At 42.2% G+C, this 20,309-nt stretch overlaps 1 protein-coding gene across 4 annotated transcripts in view; it reads right to left on the bottom strand.

Annotated features, from left to right (window-relative positions):
* Positions 1-363: 363 nt before the first annotated feature.
* LOC101933998 (golgin subfamily A member 6-like protein 26) overlaps positions 364-20,309 on the bottom strand; it is a 44,588-nt gene continuing 24,642 nt past the window's right edge. For all 4 annotated transcript variants that reach the window (XM_065588514.1, XM_008176163.4, XM_065588513.1 and 1 more), the window contains 6 exons: positions 17,643-17,827; positions 15,537-15,691; positions 13,427-13,589; positions 8,002-8,160; positions 4,061-4,228; positions 364-1,793 (listed from right to left, as the gene is read on the bottom strand). In XM_065588514.1, coding sequence (XP_065444586.1) covers positions 1,590-1,793; positions 4,061-4,228; positions 8,002-8,160; positions 13,427-13,589; positions 15,537-15,691; positions 17,643-17,827 — 1,034 coding nt within the window. In that variant the 3' untranslated portion in view covers positions 364-1,589. The remainder of the gene's footprint in view (positions 1,794-4,060; positions 4,229-8,001; positions 8,161-13,426; positions 13,590-15,536; positions 15,692-17,642; positions 17,828-20,309) is intronic.

The raw sequence follows: 20,309 nt of genomic DNA, 5'->3' as shown, positions 1-20,309 counted from the left end.
TTTGACCTGAAATGAATTTTTTGACTTTTTGGTTTGCCAAAATATAAAATAAGGAATTGAAACAAAAATATTGTGTTTTGGGTCAACCTGAAACAAAATTTGTATGTGTTTTGGAATTGCTAGCAAACTGAAAAATCTGTTATTCAGCCAGCTCTAGCACTCAGCACATTACAGGCTGAACTTGTTGGAGGGCTAAAATGAGAGAGTAAAGATAACAGGGCAATAAGGTAACATGAGCTAAAGAACGTTTCGGACCCTTATTTGTGGACCTAACAACAACATGTAACATTTTAGTTTTAAGAAAAAATAATGGAACTAAATGAAAATGATTATAGATAGTAGTCTAAAATGAACATTTATAAGTAAGAAAAATGATTGTTTATTGGAAAATATTTTAGAACATTGCAAAGTACAAATTTCATATTACAGCTCAACTTTGTTTTTTGAGGACAAAACTTGAAAGTGCCAGATTTGCCCAAGCCAGCCTTAATTTATATACATTTGAAAAAAAAAAAGTTCCTTTTAATATGCATAGGCTGCTGCTTTTGAATTTGAATAATTGTAAAATATGAATAGTTTTTTTTCTGGCAAGCCTGCCCCATTTGTGATTTGTACATCTCTTTTGACTGCACAGAAGAGTTTACTACTTATGCAAGGGTGACAGCAGTATGCTGAATGTGAGAAAAATTGATTGCAGTGTTTCATATCTTTTCAAATAAGGAGACATTCTTCTATGAGTAGATCTCTGCACAGAAGTACTATTTAAGTCAATATGCAGTGGTGGTGTAGCTGTGTTGATCCTAGGATATTAGAGAGAAGGTGGGTGAGGTAATATCTCAGGACCTGAAGAGGAGCTCTGTGTAGCTCGAAAGCTTGTCTCTCTCACCAACAGAAGTTGGTCCAATAAAAGATATTACCTCACCCACCTTGTCTCTCTAATTTATGTGAATAGATATTTTGGATTAAAAATTTCAAAACACACTAATGGCAGGATATAGTCAAAATTTTGTGAAACAGCAGAGCAACCCCTCTCTATATGTAACTGTTTCACTGAATAGAGCACAATTAGTACATTTGCTTTTCTAAAAATATAGGATGAGATTTTGAAAGCTGTCTAAGAGATATGGATTAAATTTAAATCCATTAAATCTGCTGAAAAATAGGTTATTTTATTCATATTTTTATGAAGCCCTATTATGGATGAAATCTTTTTCACTCACATATCACTCATTTTTTCACACAAGAACATTACTGTGTAAAGAGAAACTGAGTAACATTTTACTCACCAAAATTACAATAATTGGCAATCACCAAAGCTAGATCTACACTTATTAGATTTCAAATACATTTAAGGAACCAAATCTATATTGTTTATTGGCTTCATAAGACAATCTCATGTCTATGTGGTAGAGTGAAAAAGAAACTGCTCCATTACAAGTATTTTCATAGCATTTTAAATCTCTGAAATCAATTTTGTTAAAAACAAAAGTGATCATAAAGATGACTAGCCCACTGACATTAAAGTCATGTTGTACTTAAAGGATTAATTTTCTATCTACAGCATAGCACCTCTAATTGTGTCACCCAATCTAATATTTCCCCATGCTATCTGCTACATCTGTCATTGATTTGGTAAGTTTCCTCATCGAGCTTGCCATTTTGGAGATTTCCTGCCATTTTTCTGACTGAAGAGACTGACGTAACACATGCTTTGTTTTCAGTGCTGAAATATCCTGATCAAGCTGCAGCATCTTAGTAGATGTTTGCGAGAGTTCACTGTCCCTCCCAACAAGCTGTAATGGGGAAAATATTGTCAGTTGAAAAAGGAAGCCACATAGAACAAAACCAAAAGCAAGTGAGTTAAGATTTTTAAAGTCTTATGAGTTATTGGCTAGATATGTACACAGTTGAGATTGCTCTGTTTTTAAAACACAGAGTAATCAAAGACAGTGACTCAATTTTGTTAGAGATATTTAGTACATTTCACAGGCTATTTTTTTGTCATCTGATGATACATATACTAAAATGACACCATTCAGTTTAGTGAGAGCCTTAAGTGGTTCTCTGTTTGTTTGTCATTTGTGATCAACCTTAAATCCATTCTGCAGAGAGATTAAGGGCAAGATTCTACAGGATGCTGAGTACCCTTAAATCTCATTAACTTCCCACAGTTAATACTGAGGGATTGTGATGCATGGTTCACAACTCAGTCCTAAGGATGGCAATAAAATATCAGCACTGATTGTCAGTCCCCTGGGCTGAAAGATCACATACCAGGATGAAGCTGCAGCATAGGCATGAAGAGACTGCATGAGCAAAATGGCAGTCCACAATGAATGTAGATGAGACTTAACTCCTGTTAGGACTGCCAAAAATTAGATCTACCACCAATAGGGGGGACAAGAGACTCCAAGGATATGTCTACACAGCAAAGAAAAACCCACGGCTGGCCTGTGCAAGTCGACTCAGACTCATGAAGCTTGGGCTGTGGGGCTGTTTCATTGCTGTCTAGGCCTTTGGGTTTGGGCTGGAGCCCAGGCTCTAAGACCCTGTAGGATGGGAATCTCCGAGAGCTCAGGCTCCAGCACAAGCCAGAAATCTATACAGCAATGAAACACCCCCACAGCCTGAGCCCGAGCCAGTTGGCACGGGCCAGCTGTGATTTTTCTTTTTCTTTTTTTTTTGCTGTGTAGACATATCTTTAGTCACATACTTTGGCTGGAAATGCCAAGGTCATGCTTTGATTACTTTTTTTCCAATAGGAGATTGGGAAAATATTAAGTTATACTTGAGGGCACCACACTTATAATTTACTCCTTTACATTCATATTCAATGGAATATTTAAAATGAGAATAAAAAACTCAATGTAGCTTTCATTTTCACTTTTTCTAAGTTCTTTTGCTGTTTATTTTTGTATCCAAAGTATACTTGGTGTTTAGCACAGTTCTGAAAAATAAAGAAACACAGGTTCCTAGGAAATATCTATGTTACAAGTTACAACAGACAAGAGTCACAGCGTAGTTCATGTAACGGATGCAATTATAATACTAAAGGATAGATTTATGGTCTTCTGTACTTAGGGGGGATTTCCCCCAGGGAAAGGGAAAGTAGGGCTTTCAACTTCATCCTCATTTGAAGTTTTAGTGAGGGGGAAAGTGTGAACCTCTGCCAGGGGCTTTCCAGAAGCCCTATCAGTGGGGTCCTACCAAATTCACTGTCTATTTTCATCGATTTCATGGGCATAGGATTTTAAAAATAGTAAAATTTCATTATTTCAGTGTTGTAATTTGTAGGGGTCCTGACTCAAAAGGGAGTTGTGGGTGTGGGGGGGGTCGCAAGGTTATTGTAGGTGGGGGTTGCAGTACTGCTACCCTTACTTCTGCGCTGCTGATGGCGGCGGCACTGCTTTCAGAGCTGGGCAACTGGGAAACGGTGGCTGCTGGCCGGGAGCCCAGCTCTGAAGGCTGAGCTGCCACCAGCAGCAATGCAGAAGTAAGGATGGCATGGTATGGGGTTGCCACCCTTCTGCACTGCCTCTGGAGCTGGGTCCTCAGTCAGCAGCCACCGCTCTCCGGCCATCCAGCTCTGAAGGCAACGCAGAAGTAAGGATAGTATGGTATTGCCACCCTTGCGTCTGCATTGCTGCTGGTGGTGGGGCGCTGCCTTTAGAGCTGGGTGTCCGACCAACAGCTGCCGCTCTCTGGCCACCCAGGTCTGAAGGCAGCGCAGAAGTAAGGGTGGCAATAGTGCAACCTCCCCAAAATAACCTTGTGACCCCCCTGGAACTCCCTTTTGGGTCAGGACCCCCAATTTGAGAAACTCAGGTCATCCCTGTGAAATCTGTATAATATAGGGTAAAAGCACACAAAAGACCAGATTTCACGGTCCTTGATGCGTTTTTCATGGTCATGAATTTGGTAGGGCCTACCTATCAGGGGCAGTGGGAATGCACTGAATCAGTTCATCAGTCTACCACTCACTTCAATGAAAGTTAGATTGGGCCCTATGTTTATTTTAAGGTTCCTGATTTCATCATATAGATTAGATAAAGCAATTTACCTGGTTTTGTAAACTAGATACAAGATCTACCAATAAAGCTTTATCTCTCTGTAGTTCAATATTATCCTGTTCCTCTTTGTCCAGCATACCCTTCATTTCAGCTATTCGACTACATATTGTTGCTACATTTAAGTCAAGAGATGTGCTTCCTTGTTCCAAAATATGAATCTGTGAGAAGAACAAGCCAGGGTCAAGATCATAAAAGACAAAAATGTATATGCATGCTAACTATGTACACACACAAGGACACACAAACTGGAATATTTTTCAATTTCAAATACAAGTGACTGCTTACAGAAATGTTTCCTGTTATGTAAGCTTTTGGAACACTTGGGATTACACCACTCCCATAGTTTGTTTATCTAAAAAAAAACAATTTCCAATTTAAGTAGGGTTACCATATTTCCACAAGCAAAAAAGAGGACACGGGGGGGGGGGGGGGGGAGGAGCCCTGCTCTAGCCCCGCCCCTGCCCTGCCCCACCCCCATCCATTCCCTCCCACTTCCCACCCCCTGACTGCCCCCCTCAGAACTCCCAATCCTCCCCCCTCCTTGTCCCCTGACTGCCCCCTCCTGGGACCCCTGCCACTAACTGCCCCCTAGGACCTATCCCCTATCTAAGCCACCCTGCTTCTTGTCCCCTGACTGACCCCTCCTGAGAACCCCCCACCCTAACTGCCCCCCTAGGACCCTACCTGTCCCCTGACTGCCCCGATGCTTATCCACACCCCGCCCCATATTCACACCCCCGCCCCCAGACAGATCCCTGGGACTCCCATGCCCTATCCAAGTGCTCCCCGCCCCCTGACAGGACCCCCCAGAACTCCTGATGCATCCAACCCCCTCTGCTCCCTGCCTGCCTCGACCCCTCTCCACACCCCTGCCCCCCTGACAGACTCCCCAGAACCCCAGACCCATCTAACCCCTCCTGCTCCCTGTCCCTGACTGTCCCAACCCCTCTCCACACCCCTGCCCCCCCCGAACTCCCAACCCATCCAACTCCCCTCCCTGTCCCCTGACCAGGGCCGGCTTTAAAGAGCCCAGGAATGAGGCTGCGCTCCGGCCGGAGCTCGGGCCGGGGTTGCAGGGCTTGGGGCTGGGCCGGAGGTGCTCGGCTGGGGCTGGGCTGGCGTGCTCGGCTGGAACCGGGGCTGCTGCCCTAGGGCCCGAGCCAGAGCTGTTGGGACCAGGGGTGCTCGGCCGGCGCCGCTCAGCCGGGGTCGGGCTGGTGCGCTCGGCCAAAACTGTGGCCGCTGCCTTGGGGCCCGAGCTGGGCCGGAGCCGCTGGGGCCGGGCCCGGCGCGCTCGGCCGGAACTGGGGCTACCGCCCTAGGGCCCGAGCCGGGCTGGAGCTGCTGGGTCCGGGGGTGCTCGGCCGGCGCCACTTGGCCGGGGCCGGGCTGGCGTGCTTGGCCGGAACTGGGGCCGGTGCCATGGGGCCCGAGGGGATGGGGGGAGCCGGGAAGGGGCTTTGGCTGCCGAGTGACGCTTGGCCGCCGCTTTTCTGTCCATAAATAGCCAACCGGGGGGAAATCCCGGACATTTTTAGATTTTTAAAAATCCCCCCTGGATGGCTATTTATAGACTGAAAAAACGGACATGTCCGGGGAAATCCGGACATATGGTAGCCCTAATTTAAGTAAAGGGTGATACTGATTTCTGAGCTTGGGATCGCTCTCTGAGATCAGGCATCTGCAATCAAAGTTTGGTCTTCCTCACTTCTGAGACCTAAAGACATCGTTTTTCTCATTATGCACCTACCAACATGTAGCCAGCATTAGCAGATTTTACTTTCAGTCTGTGACCACCTTTTAGGAGCACTGTTTATGGTGAACTACAAATTAAACAGAATGTTCAACTAACTACAGCTTACAACCACTTTACCAAATAAACCCATCATCTCCGTGACAGGTCTGTGTTCTGCTGGAGCTGGGGCGTGAGAAGCCAGAACTACTTTCCCATTCCAGCTTGGTTTTATACATGACAATTACTTTGCAGTAGTGGGTTTATTTGCCAGCTAATTACCAAACTCAGGGCCAGTTTAGCCAGTTATCAGAGCTCTATTTTTGTGCTCAGACAGACTTGCTGCATGGTATCCAACTGGGACACTTAGGGTCTGCCAACACAGCTGCTGGGAGCAAATCTTGCAGTCTGAGTCTACAGACTCGTGCTAGTGGGGCCACACTAGCATGCTAAAAATAGCAATGCAGACAGACGTTCCAGCTCATGCTGGAGCGCAGGCTCTGAAGCCTAGGGAGGGAGGTGGGCTTCAGAGCCTGAGCTCGAGCTTGAATGTCAAAGCAATAGCTATGCAGCTATTTTTAGCATGCTCGCTCAAGCCCCTCTAGCATGAGACTGTCAACCCAGGCTGCAAGACTTGCTCCCAGCAGCTGTGTAGACATACCCTTAGGATCCCCAGAGAGCTGCTATACCTCCTTTTTATTTTGTGTTTAAACAGTACCTAGCACAACGGGGACTTGGTCCATGACTAGGTACTATGATAATAATAATAATATATCAGAAGGACTAAAGACTTATTAAGTGATATTCAAAGCTTCCTTAGAAGTGGTATTTGCTGTTACCCTTATTATAGCAGGGAGCAGTTCTCATAATGCCATTAGCTGCACCAATAATAAATCAACACTGATGTTCTTCAAGAGCTATAATTAGTGACCTCCGTGACTTCTGCAGCAGCCGGTGCTGGTCCAGGGGCTTCCCGAGTCGGGCAGCTCCTGGGCCAGCAGCAGCACTTTGGGTGTGTGGGAGGGGGCTCAGGGCTGGGGGAGTGGGTTAGGGTACGGGGCGGGGCTTACTTGGGGGGGGTCTCCCACCACTATGTCCTTGCAGTTCCTAGGTGGAAGGGTCAGGGGGCTTCATGAGCTGCCCACTCCTGCAGGCGCCACCCCTGCAGCTCCCATTGGCGGTTCCCTGCCAATGGGAGCTGCGGAGCCGGCGTTTGTGGCAGGAGCAGCATGTAGAGCCCCCCGGACGCCCCTCCCCCATGGAACTGCATGGACATGCCGGTTCGAGCCGAGTAGGGAGCCTGACAGCCCCACCAACCCTCCCTCCCTAGCACCAGCGGGTGTCCCAGGCTGTGCCCCCCAGCCCGCCTCCCCAGAGCACCCGCAGCCCCCCGGCTCCAGTTTAGTTAGGAGTATATAGTAAAAGTCATGGATAGGTCACGGGTTGTGAATTTTTGTTTACTGAGCATGACCCGTCCATGACTTTTACTAAAAATACCCATGACTAAAATATAGCCTTAGCTAGAAGCAATGAAATTTCAGAGCTAGAAAGAAGATTCAATCCAGGGACTTGGTTATTTGGTATTAATTACTTACTATGTGATCACATTAGAATACCATGGTCTGATGGAAAAATAAAAAAAGGGGTGCTATTATTTCAAGGTAACCCCTCCGCAACTGGCTGAACAAAAAGCCAGTGACAGCGTCCCTGGAGATGTCTGCATATTCTGTCTTTCTGAAAAGTGGGAAAGTGTTGTGATGGTAGCTGCATATAGCAGGAGTCACAGGAAAACTGGGATAAAACACAGTGACTCCAGCCATGAAGAAATGACTCCAACTTCAGATCATGAGAGAGAGTCTGGAGACCTCTGAATAATAAATAAAATGGCTGCAAACAGAAAGAACCAGTACACTTTTGATTCATGGTGCTGGGTCAGCAGTACCATAAATGGAAAAAATAAATCTTACCACTAGGCCTTCCTTCAATTAGTAAGGCAGAGCACTATGGATCTGTTCCATTTCCCATTGAAATAAATGAAGAGACTCCTGTTGACTTCAATGGGAGCTGGATCATGTCCTGTAAGCACAAAGTGGAGTATACCTCTTCTTAACAAATGAATCTAATAGAAAAGAATATGATTCCTTATCTTTAGGTGAACAATGAAGATGCATTTAGAAGGTTGGTGTAGTCACAGACAACCTTTTCCATAAGTTCTTGCAAGTTTTTCTTTTCCTGCTGCAAAAGCTCTTGGTGCATCTTGATCTCATGTTTCAGATGCTCTTCTTGGTCTTTCACTTTGAGAAGTTGAGTAAAGCTGGAAGACTGAGATGTAGAACTCTCTTCCCTGAGGGCTCTCTCCTGAAATACATCATAAAAGCACAACTGGATCAAAATATATTAAAACGAAGTAAGATTATTGTGATGCTTCCCAGGAGCCCCTAGGGTTACGAAGGAATTCAGTACCACCTGTTCTTTGCATGAGGAAGCCTTGCCTGTGCCTACCATGCGTCAGCTCCCTGACTCCACTGGCCAGAGGTAATGCAAGCACTCCCTTCTTAGCCTATGCAGGCTCCGCTATAACCTCTGCAGGTTAGTGACAGGCACTCTCCAAAACCGGAGCCCTCTGAGCATCTCCCTGGACTGTCCAGCCTCTAGTCCAATAGACACTCACAGAATTCAGAGATTTGCTGTTCCCAAAAGGAACAGAACCACCAGCTACACTAGTTACATCTCCTCTTAACACACAGCACTTAGATATGTTTATAGTGAAAACAAATATGAGTATTTAACAAAAAATAGATTTGAGAAGGTCACAAGTAAAAGTATTGGAAACAACTGGTTACTTGTAAAAAAAATCATACCTCACATTCTACAGCCTAGGATTAATTAACAAGATATTTTCCTGTCTAATGAAGTTTAGCTCACACAAAGTCATCTCAGCGTTTTCCAGCCAGGTTGGCTATAACCCTCCTTTCATAAGACAGAAGACACTGACAGTTCATTCCTCGGTGAAGAATCCAGGGTGTACCTCAGTAAGCCCCAGTTATTCCCCAAAAGTCTTTACTCATAAACAGGATACCCCTTTGTTGATTCTTTTTTTTCACACAGATTTTCTCTCATGATTTCACAGTCTCTTCATTAGCATCAGGCTCAATACAAGTAGGCTTCCATTGTGAAGCGGACAATACACAGAAAGAAAAGTTTCTATTACTCCTTGCCTGACAGAACCTGTCCAAGGCATGTCACCTCCTGGTGGCCTGGCTTACCTTAAGAACATAATTTTCAATATAGATACATAACTTTTTAAATATTACACTTACATACATTTTAGAAAAAAAGATTTTGAAGACTAACTAGCAAAAATCTTAAAAACCAACAGCAATTTTTTTTTAAATACATCAGAAGCAGGAAGCCTGCCAAACAATCAGTGGAGCCACTGGACGATGAAGGTGCTAAAGGACCACTCAAGGAAGACAAGGATGTTGAGGGGAGAAACTAAATGAATTCTTTGCACTCCTTTACACACCTGAACCATTTTTTTAGGTAACAAATCTGAGGAACTGTTTGAAGGTGTCAACAGGTGTCAACAGAAGTGGCTTTGGAACAAATGGATAAATTAAACAGTAATAAGTCACAAGGACTAGATAGTATTCACCCAAGAGTTCTGAAGGAACTCCAATATGAAACTGCAAAACTACTAACTGTGGTATGTAACCCATCACTTAAATCAGCCTCTACCAGACGACTGGAAGGTAGCTAAGGTAATGCTGATTTTACACAAAGGCTCCAGAGGTGATCCTGGCAATTACAGGTTGAGGGAAGAGGTTACTATACCCTTGAGGAACCTCTTAGTGATTGGGTGTGACAGCACCGAGTACCCTTCTACAGGTTGGTGGAAAGCTGTTACAGCCCTTAGGCTGACCCTAAGGCCTGGTCCCCACTAAGTCCCCAAATCGGACTAAGGTACGCAAATTCAGCTACGTTAATAATGTAGCTGAATTCGAAGTACCTTAGTCCGAACTTACCGCGGTCCAGACGCGGCAGGAAGTCTCCCCCCGTCGATGCCGCGTACTCCTCTCGGCAAGCTGGAGTACCGGCGCCGACTGTGAGCACTTCCGGGATCGATCCGGGATCGATTTATCGCGTCTTAACCAGACGCGATAAATCGATCCCAGAACATCGATGGCGTGCCGCCGGACCCGCCGGTAAGTGAAGACAAGGCCTAAGAGAGTTTAGAGATAGACCTGACTTTTTTAGGGTCAAAGAATAATGTGGAAGATGTTGGGGAGATTTATTGGGACATGCACCAAATCTGTAACCTGGAGCATTACTGCAGGTAAGTTACGTCATATTGAGGACTTTCTACTGTGTAATAGAACCTCTTCTACCTCTTGAACAGGAGCTTTCTAGGTGTTGGAACCAAGCATTAGCCCAGGGATCGGCAACCTTTGGTATGCAGATTGCCAGGGTAAGCACTCTGGCGGGCTGGACCAGTTTGTTTACCTGCTGTGTCCACAGGTTCGGCCGATCGCAGCTCCCACTGGCCGCGGTTTGCCACTCCAGGCCAATGGGGGTTGCGGGAAGCAGCGCAGGCCAAGGAATGTGCACTGCCAAACTGGGGTCTTTTTTGGGAGTAGTCTTTGATAAGCTAGGCTGACAAGTTTTCTCCCAGACCACACAGTCCACCAGAGACTGAGGGATTGGATGTGTATAGAATTGTTTGAAGCCCCTCTCTGGAATTTGGGATCTTTTTTTTTCTAGCTTGCTTTGTAGTTGGGGTAAATATAGCAGGGGGTTGCCAGAGATATTTAGCTGGCTCCAAAATGCTTTCATAGATAGGCATTGCTACCCTGTGGAGGATAACCATTAATTTATGGGGCTTTTCCTTGATCACAAGAGTCCCAGTCCTCAGTGTCAGCAATTCAAGACAGCAGTTCTTGAAAAAGCTTGAAATTATCTGGAGCTGGTACTGCAGCCAAAGAGACTGCTTCCTTGGGAAATGATGATGATGATGATGGGTCTCTGGGAGAAGTTGAAGGGCACTGGTCCAGTGGTTTGGAACCAAACTCTTTTTCATTATTCAGGAGTTCTTCATTCCCATTCCTACGAGCTTCAGTGGGAGGTCTTGAAACTAAGACCAAAGGAGGATAATACATTCTATGTTCGGGAGATACTGGGAAGGAAACTCACTTCTGGAGGCTCTGGAAGATGAGCCCCAGTTAGTCCAGTATGGCCCTGGTGGAAAGCTGTTATGGATAAGATTGACTAGGTTGACCGGGTTGGTTAAGATATGGTTGGCTGGGCCATTCTCATCTCTGCAGATGAGTGGCTCTGAAATGAGTGGTTTTGATCTGAAGGGATGAACAAGCTTCTGATCTTGTTGAGCAAGGCGGTGAAGATTTCCAGCTCGATAGGATGGGGTGCAGCAAGAAAATGTAGTCATGAGAAGGGAAGAAAGAATAGATTTCCTCTAACAGCAGTGCTGAGATGCTGCTATTCATAGATTCTGAACTCGCATGCATGGGGCACACATGCACCTACAGTGAGATCAAACACACTTCACCAATATTGGCAAGGCCACAAAAAGCCCAGTGTAACGGGTTGGATCACAGAACCCCCCTTAGGAACTGCCAACTGAGGTGCCAAGACTACTTCTGGCCCTGCTTTCCCTGCCAGCTCGGGACCCCAGCACCCTGTCTTGCTGAGCCAAACACGTCCGTCTGCTCCAACAAAAACCCAGGATCTGAATCACTTGCTCCAAAGCTGCAGACTTAACTGGAAGCAGCTTACAGAAGTGTTCTTGTCTCTAACACTCAGCTGCCCAACTCCCAATGGGGTCTAAACCCAAATAAATCCGTTTTACCCTGTATAAAGCTTATACAAGGTAAACTCATAGATTGTTTGCTCTCTATAACATGGATAGAGAGATATGCACAGCTGTTCCCCCCCCCCCAGGTCTTAATACATACTCTGAGTTAATTAATAAGTAAAAAGTGATTTTATTAAATACAGAAAGTAGAATGTAAGTGGTTCCAAGTAGTGACAGACAGAGCAAAGTGAATTACCAAGTAAAATAAAATAAAACCCGCAAGTCTATGTCTAATCAAACTGAATACAGATAAGATCCTCCCCAGTTCCAGAATGCTTCCTTTTACAGACTAATCTTCTTTTAGTCTGGGTCCAGCAATCACTCACACCCCTTGCAGTCACTGTCCTTTGTTCCAGTTTCTTTCAGGTATCTTTGGGGGTGGAGAGGCCTTCTCTTTAGCCAGCTGAAGACAAAATGGAGGGGTCTCCCCTGGACTTAAATAGACTTTCTCTTGTGGGCGGAGACCCCCTCCTCTCTCCTATGCAAAGTCCAGCTACAAAATGGAGTTTTGGAGTCACCTGGGCAAGTCACATGTCCATGCATGACTGAGTTCCTTACCAGCCAAGCCACATTCCTGGGAAAGCCCAGATGTGGATTGGTGTCTCCAAGTTCATTGTTGGCTTAAGTGTTTCTTGATTGGGCACTTACTGAGAATAGTCTTTTCTCAGGAAGCTGACCAACAGCTTCACTACAGCCTACTTAGAATCAGTCAAGTATGCAGCCAATATTCATAACTTCAAATACAAAAATGATACATGCCTACAAATAGGATTAATAGATTCAGTAGATCATGACCTTTACAGAGATATGACATGACATATGTAGCATAAAACACAGTCTAGTTATGTTATATATATACACATTCATAAGCATATTTCCATAAAGCCTTATGGGTGGCACCATCACATCCAGGAGCTGCTTAGTATGGAGTATTTAAGAACCCAGATACAGGCAGAAGAAATGAGAAGTAGGCTCAAAGACGCATCCATGAAACTGTTGATGAATCTGGCCCAAATGTCTCAGGAGTTGAAAAAGAATGCAATGCATCATTTGACAAATTGGCTTAATCTTTCAGTTATGTTCTACAACCTCTTTCCAATTAATGACTTGAAACTCATTCTATATTTGAGGGCAGGTCAATTCAGCACTTCTTAATGATCTTTGTTTTTTCACACCTATCCCAGATATGGAGGATTACTGTAGCATTTTTTGCTTAGGGTTCAGAAGTCACTGCCATCAAATGGAATTTAAAGGCAGATGGAAGTCTTCAAGCAACAGCTCAGGTGAAAATTAGGCCAAAGCATTACAGATAGAAATAGCAAGTGCAAGCTTCAGGAAACTGCTGATTTAATAAGAACATGCATATTTAAATAAAAATGCTAATTTCTCAGTTTGAATTGCATGCTGATGTGTTCATATTTAAAAACCACTAGCAGTTTACCACTCTAGAGAGAGAGGAAAAAAGAGAATTTAATTGCCTACTTTTATCATGTGCTTTCAGAAATTTAAAGTTGTTCTCTAATTTGGATCACATTTCCTTTGTAGTCTCAACTGTTTATTTTACTAAGAAAAGTGAACCGAGTATAGTCTGAAGTGTAAAAATATAGAATCTTAGACGTTTTAATGTAAGGCAGTGGAAAAGGAACATCATGTTAATCTATGCTGTCTTCATTGCACTAATTGTTTTTTAGTGGGGTTTTGTTTGTTTGTTTTTTATATGTAAGACCAATTGGTCATTCCCTATCCCATTCTTACTATGTTCAGTTGCTTGTTAAGTTCCAAGAGCTGGGAACGCAGCACAGCATTCTCTGTGGTCAGGGATGCATAATCATCCATCATTTTGCTTCTTAAGAAACGGTCCTGCTCTGCCAGTAGATCTTTCTCTCTCAATTGCTGATGAAGAAAACTTATCTCACTTCTGATCAGAAAAAATGCACAGAGAAAATAATATTTATTAATTGTTAAAAATTGTTCCATATGAAAATGACAAGCCATATTTTTAAAAGATATATATGACCTTATTTAGAAAGTTGTATAAAATGTCTTAACATTAAGATCCAATTATTAGGTTTGTATAATAGAATCTTAATGTTAGGACATTTTATACAGCTTTCTGAATTATCTCATTAAATCAGCCCTTTCCATAAACTTTGTATCCTAAATCTGCCAAAAAGCAACCTAACATTGTTAGTTATATTATACAATCTCTCTAGCTCTGTTTATTAAGAATTAATTCTAAAAACAAGGATGAATCACTAGCAAGGCACATCTTGCTTGTAGGAGGGCATACTGTTGTAACAATGGAGAATTAATGTAATGCTTGTGCACACACAGATATTCTCTTTTTCTCTCAAAACAAGGAAATCAAGGAAATTAGCGCTACTCAAGTAAAATATATTACACAATTTAAAAGCCCTCAGGACACTCAAGTAAAAATGATAAAATCAGTTACAATTATTAAAAATTTCATATCTGAACACTAACAAGAATCCCCCCGAGAATGCTACCATGTGACATGTCTAAAGATCTGAAAGTATGTACTACCAGTCTTAAATCATTTTTATGTTATATTTTGAGGTCAGATTTGATCTGACTGATTTTGGCCATCTCAAGCACTGCATAGCAGCAAGAGAATACTGGTCAGTTAAGCTGGGTTTACAACTGTTTTGCATTGCCAGAGCAGCACAAAATAGCTGGAGTGCACACCCTAGTTTTCCCCTACCACATGTACTCCTCTTTCCCCTGCCCACACACATCCCTCTTAAAAGTTCCTCCTTCCTCCTACACCTCACATTCCCCTGCACACACAGCTCCAGTCTCCCTCTTCCTCCTGTACCTGTTTCCCCACACATGCAGAAGTTTCCCTCCCTCATGTTTCCCTGCTCTCACACACCCCAGTTTCTACATCCTATCCCTCATATTCCCACAGCTCACACCCTTAGTTTACCACGTCTCTATTGAGCCAATCAGGTGCAGTGATTAATTTTTAGAATAATTATTTAGGATTAATGTTCATTTTTTCATAGCTGAGAAGGAAAAATAAAATACTATATTTTAGAGAAACTCAAGAAGAATTCCCCCAACCTCTCCTCTGCTTCTATTCCTGGGGCTCTTCATCCCACTCTCACAAGCCAGAGGCAGAGGGCTTTCCCTTCCTGGCTGAGTGAGCTAGCAGACCCAGGAATTCTTCAGCCCCTCTGCCCCTTCCCAGCCCAGATGTTAGAGGGAAGAAGGGACGGTGTGCAGAGAAGAGCTGTCTCTTTGCTCACAGAAATGGAGAGGGGATGGATTGAAGCTGCCCTGAGCTGCTGGAATCTTTTTGTTCCCTCCTCCCTTCCTGTGAGAATCATGTCTCCTGAGGGGAGAGGGAGAAAGCTCCACTTGCTTCCTGCAATAGTTCCAATTGGCTGCTCTTCCCCAGAAGGAACCCTTTAATTTTAAATTAAGCAAATTTCGGAAGGGTGCTAAATTGTTAACTATGGGGACTATAACTAACCATTTATCCCTTAAAACACTACAAGTGGAGCTACTGTGCAACCTCTCTTCCAGTTCAGGATTGACTAACATAAAGTGTAAGGACTACCTCTGTGGATGAGAGAGAACCTTTTGTTTCAACATGTCCATTTTCTCTGTTGTCTCTCTACTGAAAAGCCAATAGAGTGTAACATCTTTTGGTAGATGGGGATGAACTGAAAACAGTACATCATGACTCCCTGCAATGTGTCAGAAAATGGGTGCCAGCTTAAAGTGACCCCATCCGTAGTGAAGACTGAAACCAGTAACCTAGAGTTTAATGGGTTAGTAAATCCCAAATCATCAATACCTGACCATCCCTCGAAAAACTGCCAAATACTTTGGCTAATACCTGATGTCATGTGTGATCTGGTCTTGCATCATTGCAGTTTTTTTAAATATTTTGTCTTCCATTTCATGCACAGCAAACTGCACTTTCATAAGTTCCTTTCTCTTTTCAGAAAGCTGCAAATCTACTGCCGTCTGCTGCTCTGACCGTTGCTTCAACTTGGTGTCCGCATATATAAAAGGAGACAAAGTTAGAGCAGACTGAAGACTGGGGCTCATTTTATGTTTATTTCTAAAATAACTGTAAAACATACATCACTCATTAAGTAGTTCCAATAAATAATCTGGTTTTAGTTTGACTACTGTAAAACTGTCCAGTAGTCTGATTCCTTTATTGTTTTACCAGATTTATATGATGACTCTTGACCAGGTACATAAAGCTCAAGTGGTAGGGGCTTGTGCTTTTGGTGCTGAAAGTTCTAAATTCAATCCCAGCTGATGAATGTGGTGTCTGCATGTATGTGGTTAGGGTTTATTATATGGATGCTTGAGAAAATTTATTTACAGTGAGAGGATGGAATACATATTTTACATGTCTATTATTTTAACATTTCCTGATCAACAAAAACTTTTTTTTCCCAATTCAAGTAAGTGTCTCCATCAAATTTCACCACACATACAAATAGTTGATCAATGAACTACTGTTTATTTGAAGTATCCATTTACCAGAATACTGAAAAAACAGATGGGGGGAATGAAGATAAGAAAGGGGTTACTGGCATCCTGCAAACACTTATACATGCCACCAACTTTATGCACGAGTAATCCTATTGAACTCAAGTGGACTATTTGTGTGTGTACACATTTGCTGGACTGGGGTTTATACAATAATTGTATAGTATATTTGAAATTGCCTTGGCATTATATATAAACTATTAGCAGTTCTTGAAGAAAAAATTGTGCTGGGTCATTCTTCATATTTTCTATACAGTCATTTACAATATGCAAGTAGTGAACTTCAGACTAGCTGGAGAAATAAAATTTAGATAAAACATTAGTACCTTTTAAACTCTGCTAATACTACTTTGCATTTTTGTTGCTTTTTTCTTGTTTATTTGACATCACAAAAGTATCCTAAAATATTTAAATTGTTTGTATTGCCTTATATAAATGCACAGATTGAATTCAAGAAATATATTCCTAGTCACATATTGTCATTTATTATTATTTAGAATGTGGCAGCACCCAGAAGCTTCAACCAAGATTAGTTCCCCATTGTGCTAAGAAATTTACAAACACGTAGGAAGTCAGAGACCCTACCTCAAGGAATTTACACTCTACAGGCTCTATCCTGTGCCAGCTGAAGTCAATGCAAAATTCCCACTATTTTCAGTGGTGCAGGATTAGGCCTTTAAGGCCCCAGGTGGATGCAAAGGTCATTGCAGGATCAAGGTCTAAAACTCAATCCACTCATTTGAACCATATAGCAGTCACCGTTACCTCTGCAAGTAATTCATGTTACTGTGATATTCACAGTATCCCTTTGAATACTAAGTACAGGGAATACTATGAACATTGTGGTATAAATCTACTTGGACAAGCCTCATAAAACACGTTGTACTGGAAATGTTGAGGGGGCAAGGTGTAGTAAGCTGGACTCTCTGCTGATTGTGGATGACTGCTAATGAAATAAGAAGTATGTGCTGGGTGTGAATTCATTTCTAGGGCGGGGGGGATGGCTGGATTCAGAAGTGATGTCAAGGTGGTACAAATCAGTTCCCCTGAGGCTCATCTAGACTCCCTTGTTCATAGCCTCTGTACCATTTTCAGAAAAATGTCAGTGGAGTTTGAGGACACTCACTACAATGCAGGATCAGACCCCTAGTCATAGTTAATAGTGATTCCACACAAAGCTCATTGCATGATTTTTCAGAGTATTATGAAAAGATTGTATTATAATAGCTGTAGATTTAACGATGAGAATCTAAATTTCAAATGGACAATAATAAAAATGTTTTTCTGACCAACTGAATTCCATCTGATATATTAATAGAAATAAATATATAACTGATTCCTATTAAAAACTGCTCCCTTGACATAACACACAAGAAATCAAATCCCATAAATGCTGCTGACTGATGTAATAAAACAATGATACCAGGCAGTGTACCTTTGACTGTATCACAAGGATTTTCTGTTCACAATTACTCAGATTGGTTTGTTGCTGTTCTAATTCCTGCCTGGCACGCAATAGCTCCATTTCCTTTTCAGAGGCCTGTCTGTCTGTCTGTTCCTTCCTTCTCTTCAGTTGTATGATCTCCTCTAGTAAAGCCTGCTTCTCTCTAGAATGAAGTTCTAAAGAAAGGAAAGAGTGATTTTAATGGTTTCAAGTTTTTTTCAGCATAGATTGCTTACAAATAAAAATGTCGACCTAATATTGCTCAAATTACAAATATTTGCAGGTTAACTACATATTATTTGACCAATGTGGGTCAATTATTTCTTTAATCAAGTTAACATATAACTGCTACATGTATCCAGATTGGTGCTAACTTAAATGATGCATGATTACTGCATTTATTACTCTCCTCTAAATGAGGAACTGGAAATGAGGAGGAACAAAAAGGTATTTTTAAAAAAAATCACACAAATAAAATAGCTTTATATGTTCAGCAACATACTCTCTATTATATTTCTATTTTCCCAGGTTCCTCATAATTGTCTCTTTTGCAGTCTGCCTTCACCCTCAGTCATCCACTTTCAAACACTATTTCTGTGACCAACAGGAAAAAGCTTAGCATTGCCAATAATACAGATTATGTCATGTTCTCACTTTACAAGATGAAGATACTGTATATTTTTGAAGTGTCACATGAGAGGAAGAAGCAGTGAAAAATACCCAGTCTTTTTCATTTGTTAGCAGCATCTGCCTTCAAGTCTGAGTTACTATAATGAGTTACTTTTGTGATGTTCCTTTCTAAATAAACTAAACAATAAAGATTTTAGACTGATATATACGTATATTGAATTCTTTCATCAGGCCAGACAGATCAAAGATCCATCAGAGTTTGAAAGAAAAGACATTAAGAGGCAAGAATGTAAAATTTGTGGGTTTTCCAATAAAGCCACAAGGTCAATATTGGATATGATTTTTGTTAAAATGGCTGCAAGAAGGTCTCAGGGCACAGAAATCTCCCTCTTTGCTGCGCAAAAAATCACAAACAAGAGGCAAATTATATTATTCTGACTTCCATTAAATCTGTTTGTGAACAACAACAACAAATTGTTACAAGCTACAGAGAGACCAAATGAGATCTGACATGAAGATTAGTCTAGAGAACTTGGGGAGGAAAGGAGAGATACGAGAGGATTGGACAAGGGCAAATATAGTACCTATCTATAAAAAGGGGAATAAGGACAACCCAGGGCATTATAGATAAGTAATCTTAACTTTGGTACCCAGAAAGATAATGGAGCAAATAATCAATTTGTAAGCACCTAGAAGATAATAAGTAACAGTCAACATGGATTTGTCAAGAACAAATCATGTCAAACCAATCTAATATCCTTCTTTGACAAGGTAACAAGCCTTGTGGATGGGGGGAGAGGGAGGCAGTACATGTGCTGTATTTTGACTTTAGTAAGATACTGTCTCACGTGACCTCTTATTAGCTAACTAGGGAAATATAGCGTAGACAAACCTAGTATAAGGTGGGTGTACAACTGGTTGCAAAAATGCACTCAGAGAATAATTATCAATGGTACATAGTCAAAGTGGAAGGGCATATTGAGTGCAGTCCCACTGGGATCTGTCTTGGGTCCAGTTCTATTCAATATCTTCATAAATAATTTGGATAATGGCATAGAGTGTACACTTATAACGTCTGCTGACTATACCAAGCTGAGAGGGGTTGCAAGTGCTTTGGAGGAAGGGATTAGAATTCAAAGCAATCTTAAACTGGAGAAATGGTCTGAAATAAACAGGATGAAATTCAATAAGGACAAATGCAAAGTACTAGTCATAGGAAGAAATAATCAAACAAATATAAAATGGGAAATGATTGCCTAGGAAGTAGTACTGCAGAAAAGGATCTGGGGGTTATAGTGGATCACAAACTAAACATGAGTCAACAACAACAAAAAAGCAAACATCATTCTAGGACTTATTAGTAAGAGTGTTGTAACCAAGAAGTAATTCTTCTATTTTACTCAGCACCAGCAAGGCCTCAACTGGAGTACTGTATCCAGCTCAGGGCACCATATTTTGGGAAAGATGTGGACAAATTCGGGAAAGTCCAAAGGAGAGCAACAAAAATTATTAAAGGTCTAGAAAATACGACTTATGAGGAAAGATTGAAAAAATTGGGTTTGTTTAATCTGGAGAAGAGAAGGCTGGGGAAGGGGGCATAACAGTCTTCAAGTACGTAAAAGGTAGATAAAGAGAAGTGTGATAAATTGTTCTCCAGTCCTTATCAAATAAAGACAGGACAAGATGTAATGGCCTAAAATTGTAGTAAAGGAAATTTAGGTTAGACATTAGGAAAAACTTCCTAACTGTACAGGTAGTTGAGCACTGGAACATGTTACCTATGAAAGTTGTGAAATCTCTGTCATTGGCAGTTTTTAAGAAAAGATTAGACAAACAGCTCTCAGGGATGGTCTAGTTCAGTGCTTCTCAAGCTATCTGATGTGGGGGACCAGCAATTTTTTTTTCCAATGTGCCAGAGACTGGTGCCATATTATTATCCTATTTGACGCTCTTATGAGGAAACTCGCCGCAGACCGGCAGCCAATGGCCCGCGGACCGGTACCGATCCACGGACCACCACTTTGAGAA

This window comes from Chrysemys picta, chromosome 3 (genome assembly GCF_011386835.1).
Source record: "Chrysemys picta bellii isolate R12L10 chromosome 3, ASM1138683v2, whole genome shotgun sequence".
Lineage (NCBI taxonomy): Eukaryota > Metazoa > Chordata > Testudines > Emydidae > Chrysemys > Chrysemys picta.
The sequence above is the reverse complement of the archived record's forward strand: the minus strand, read 5'-3'. Positions and strand labels throughout refer to the sequence as shown.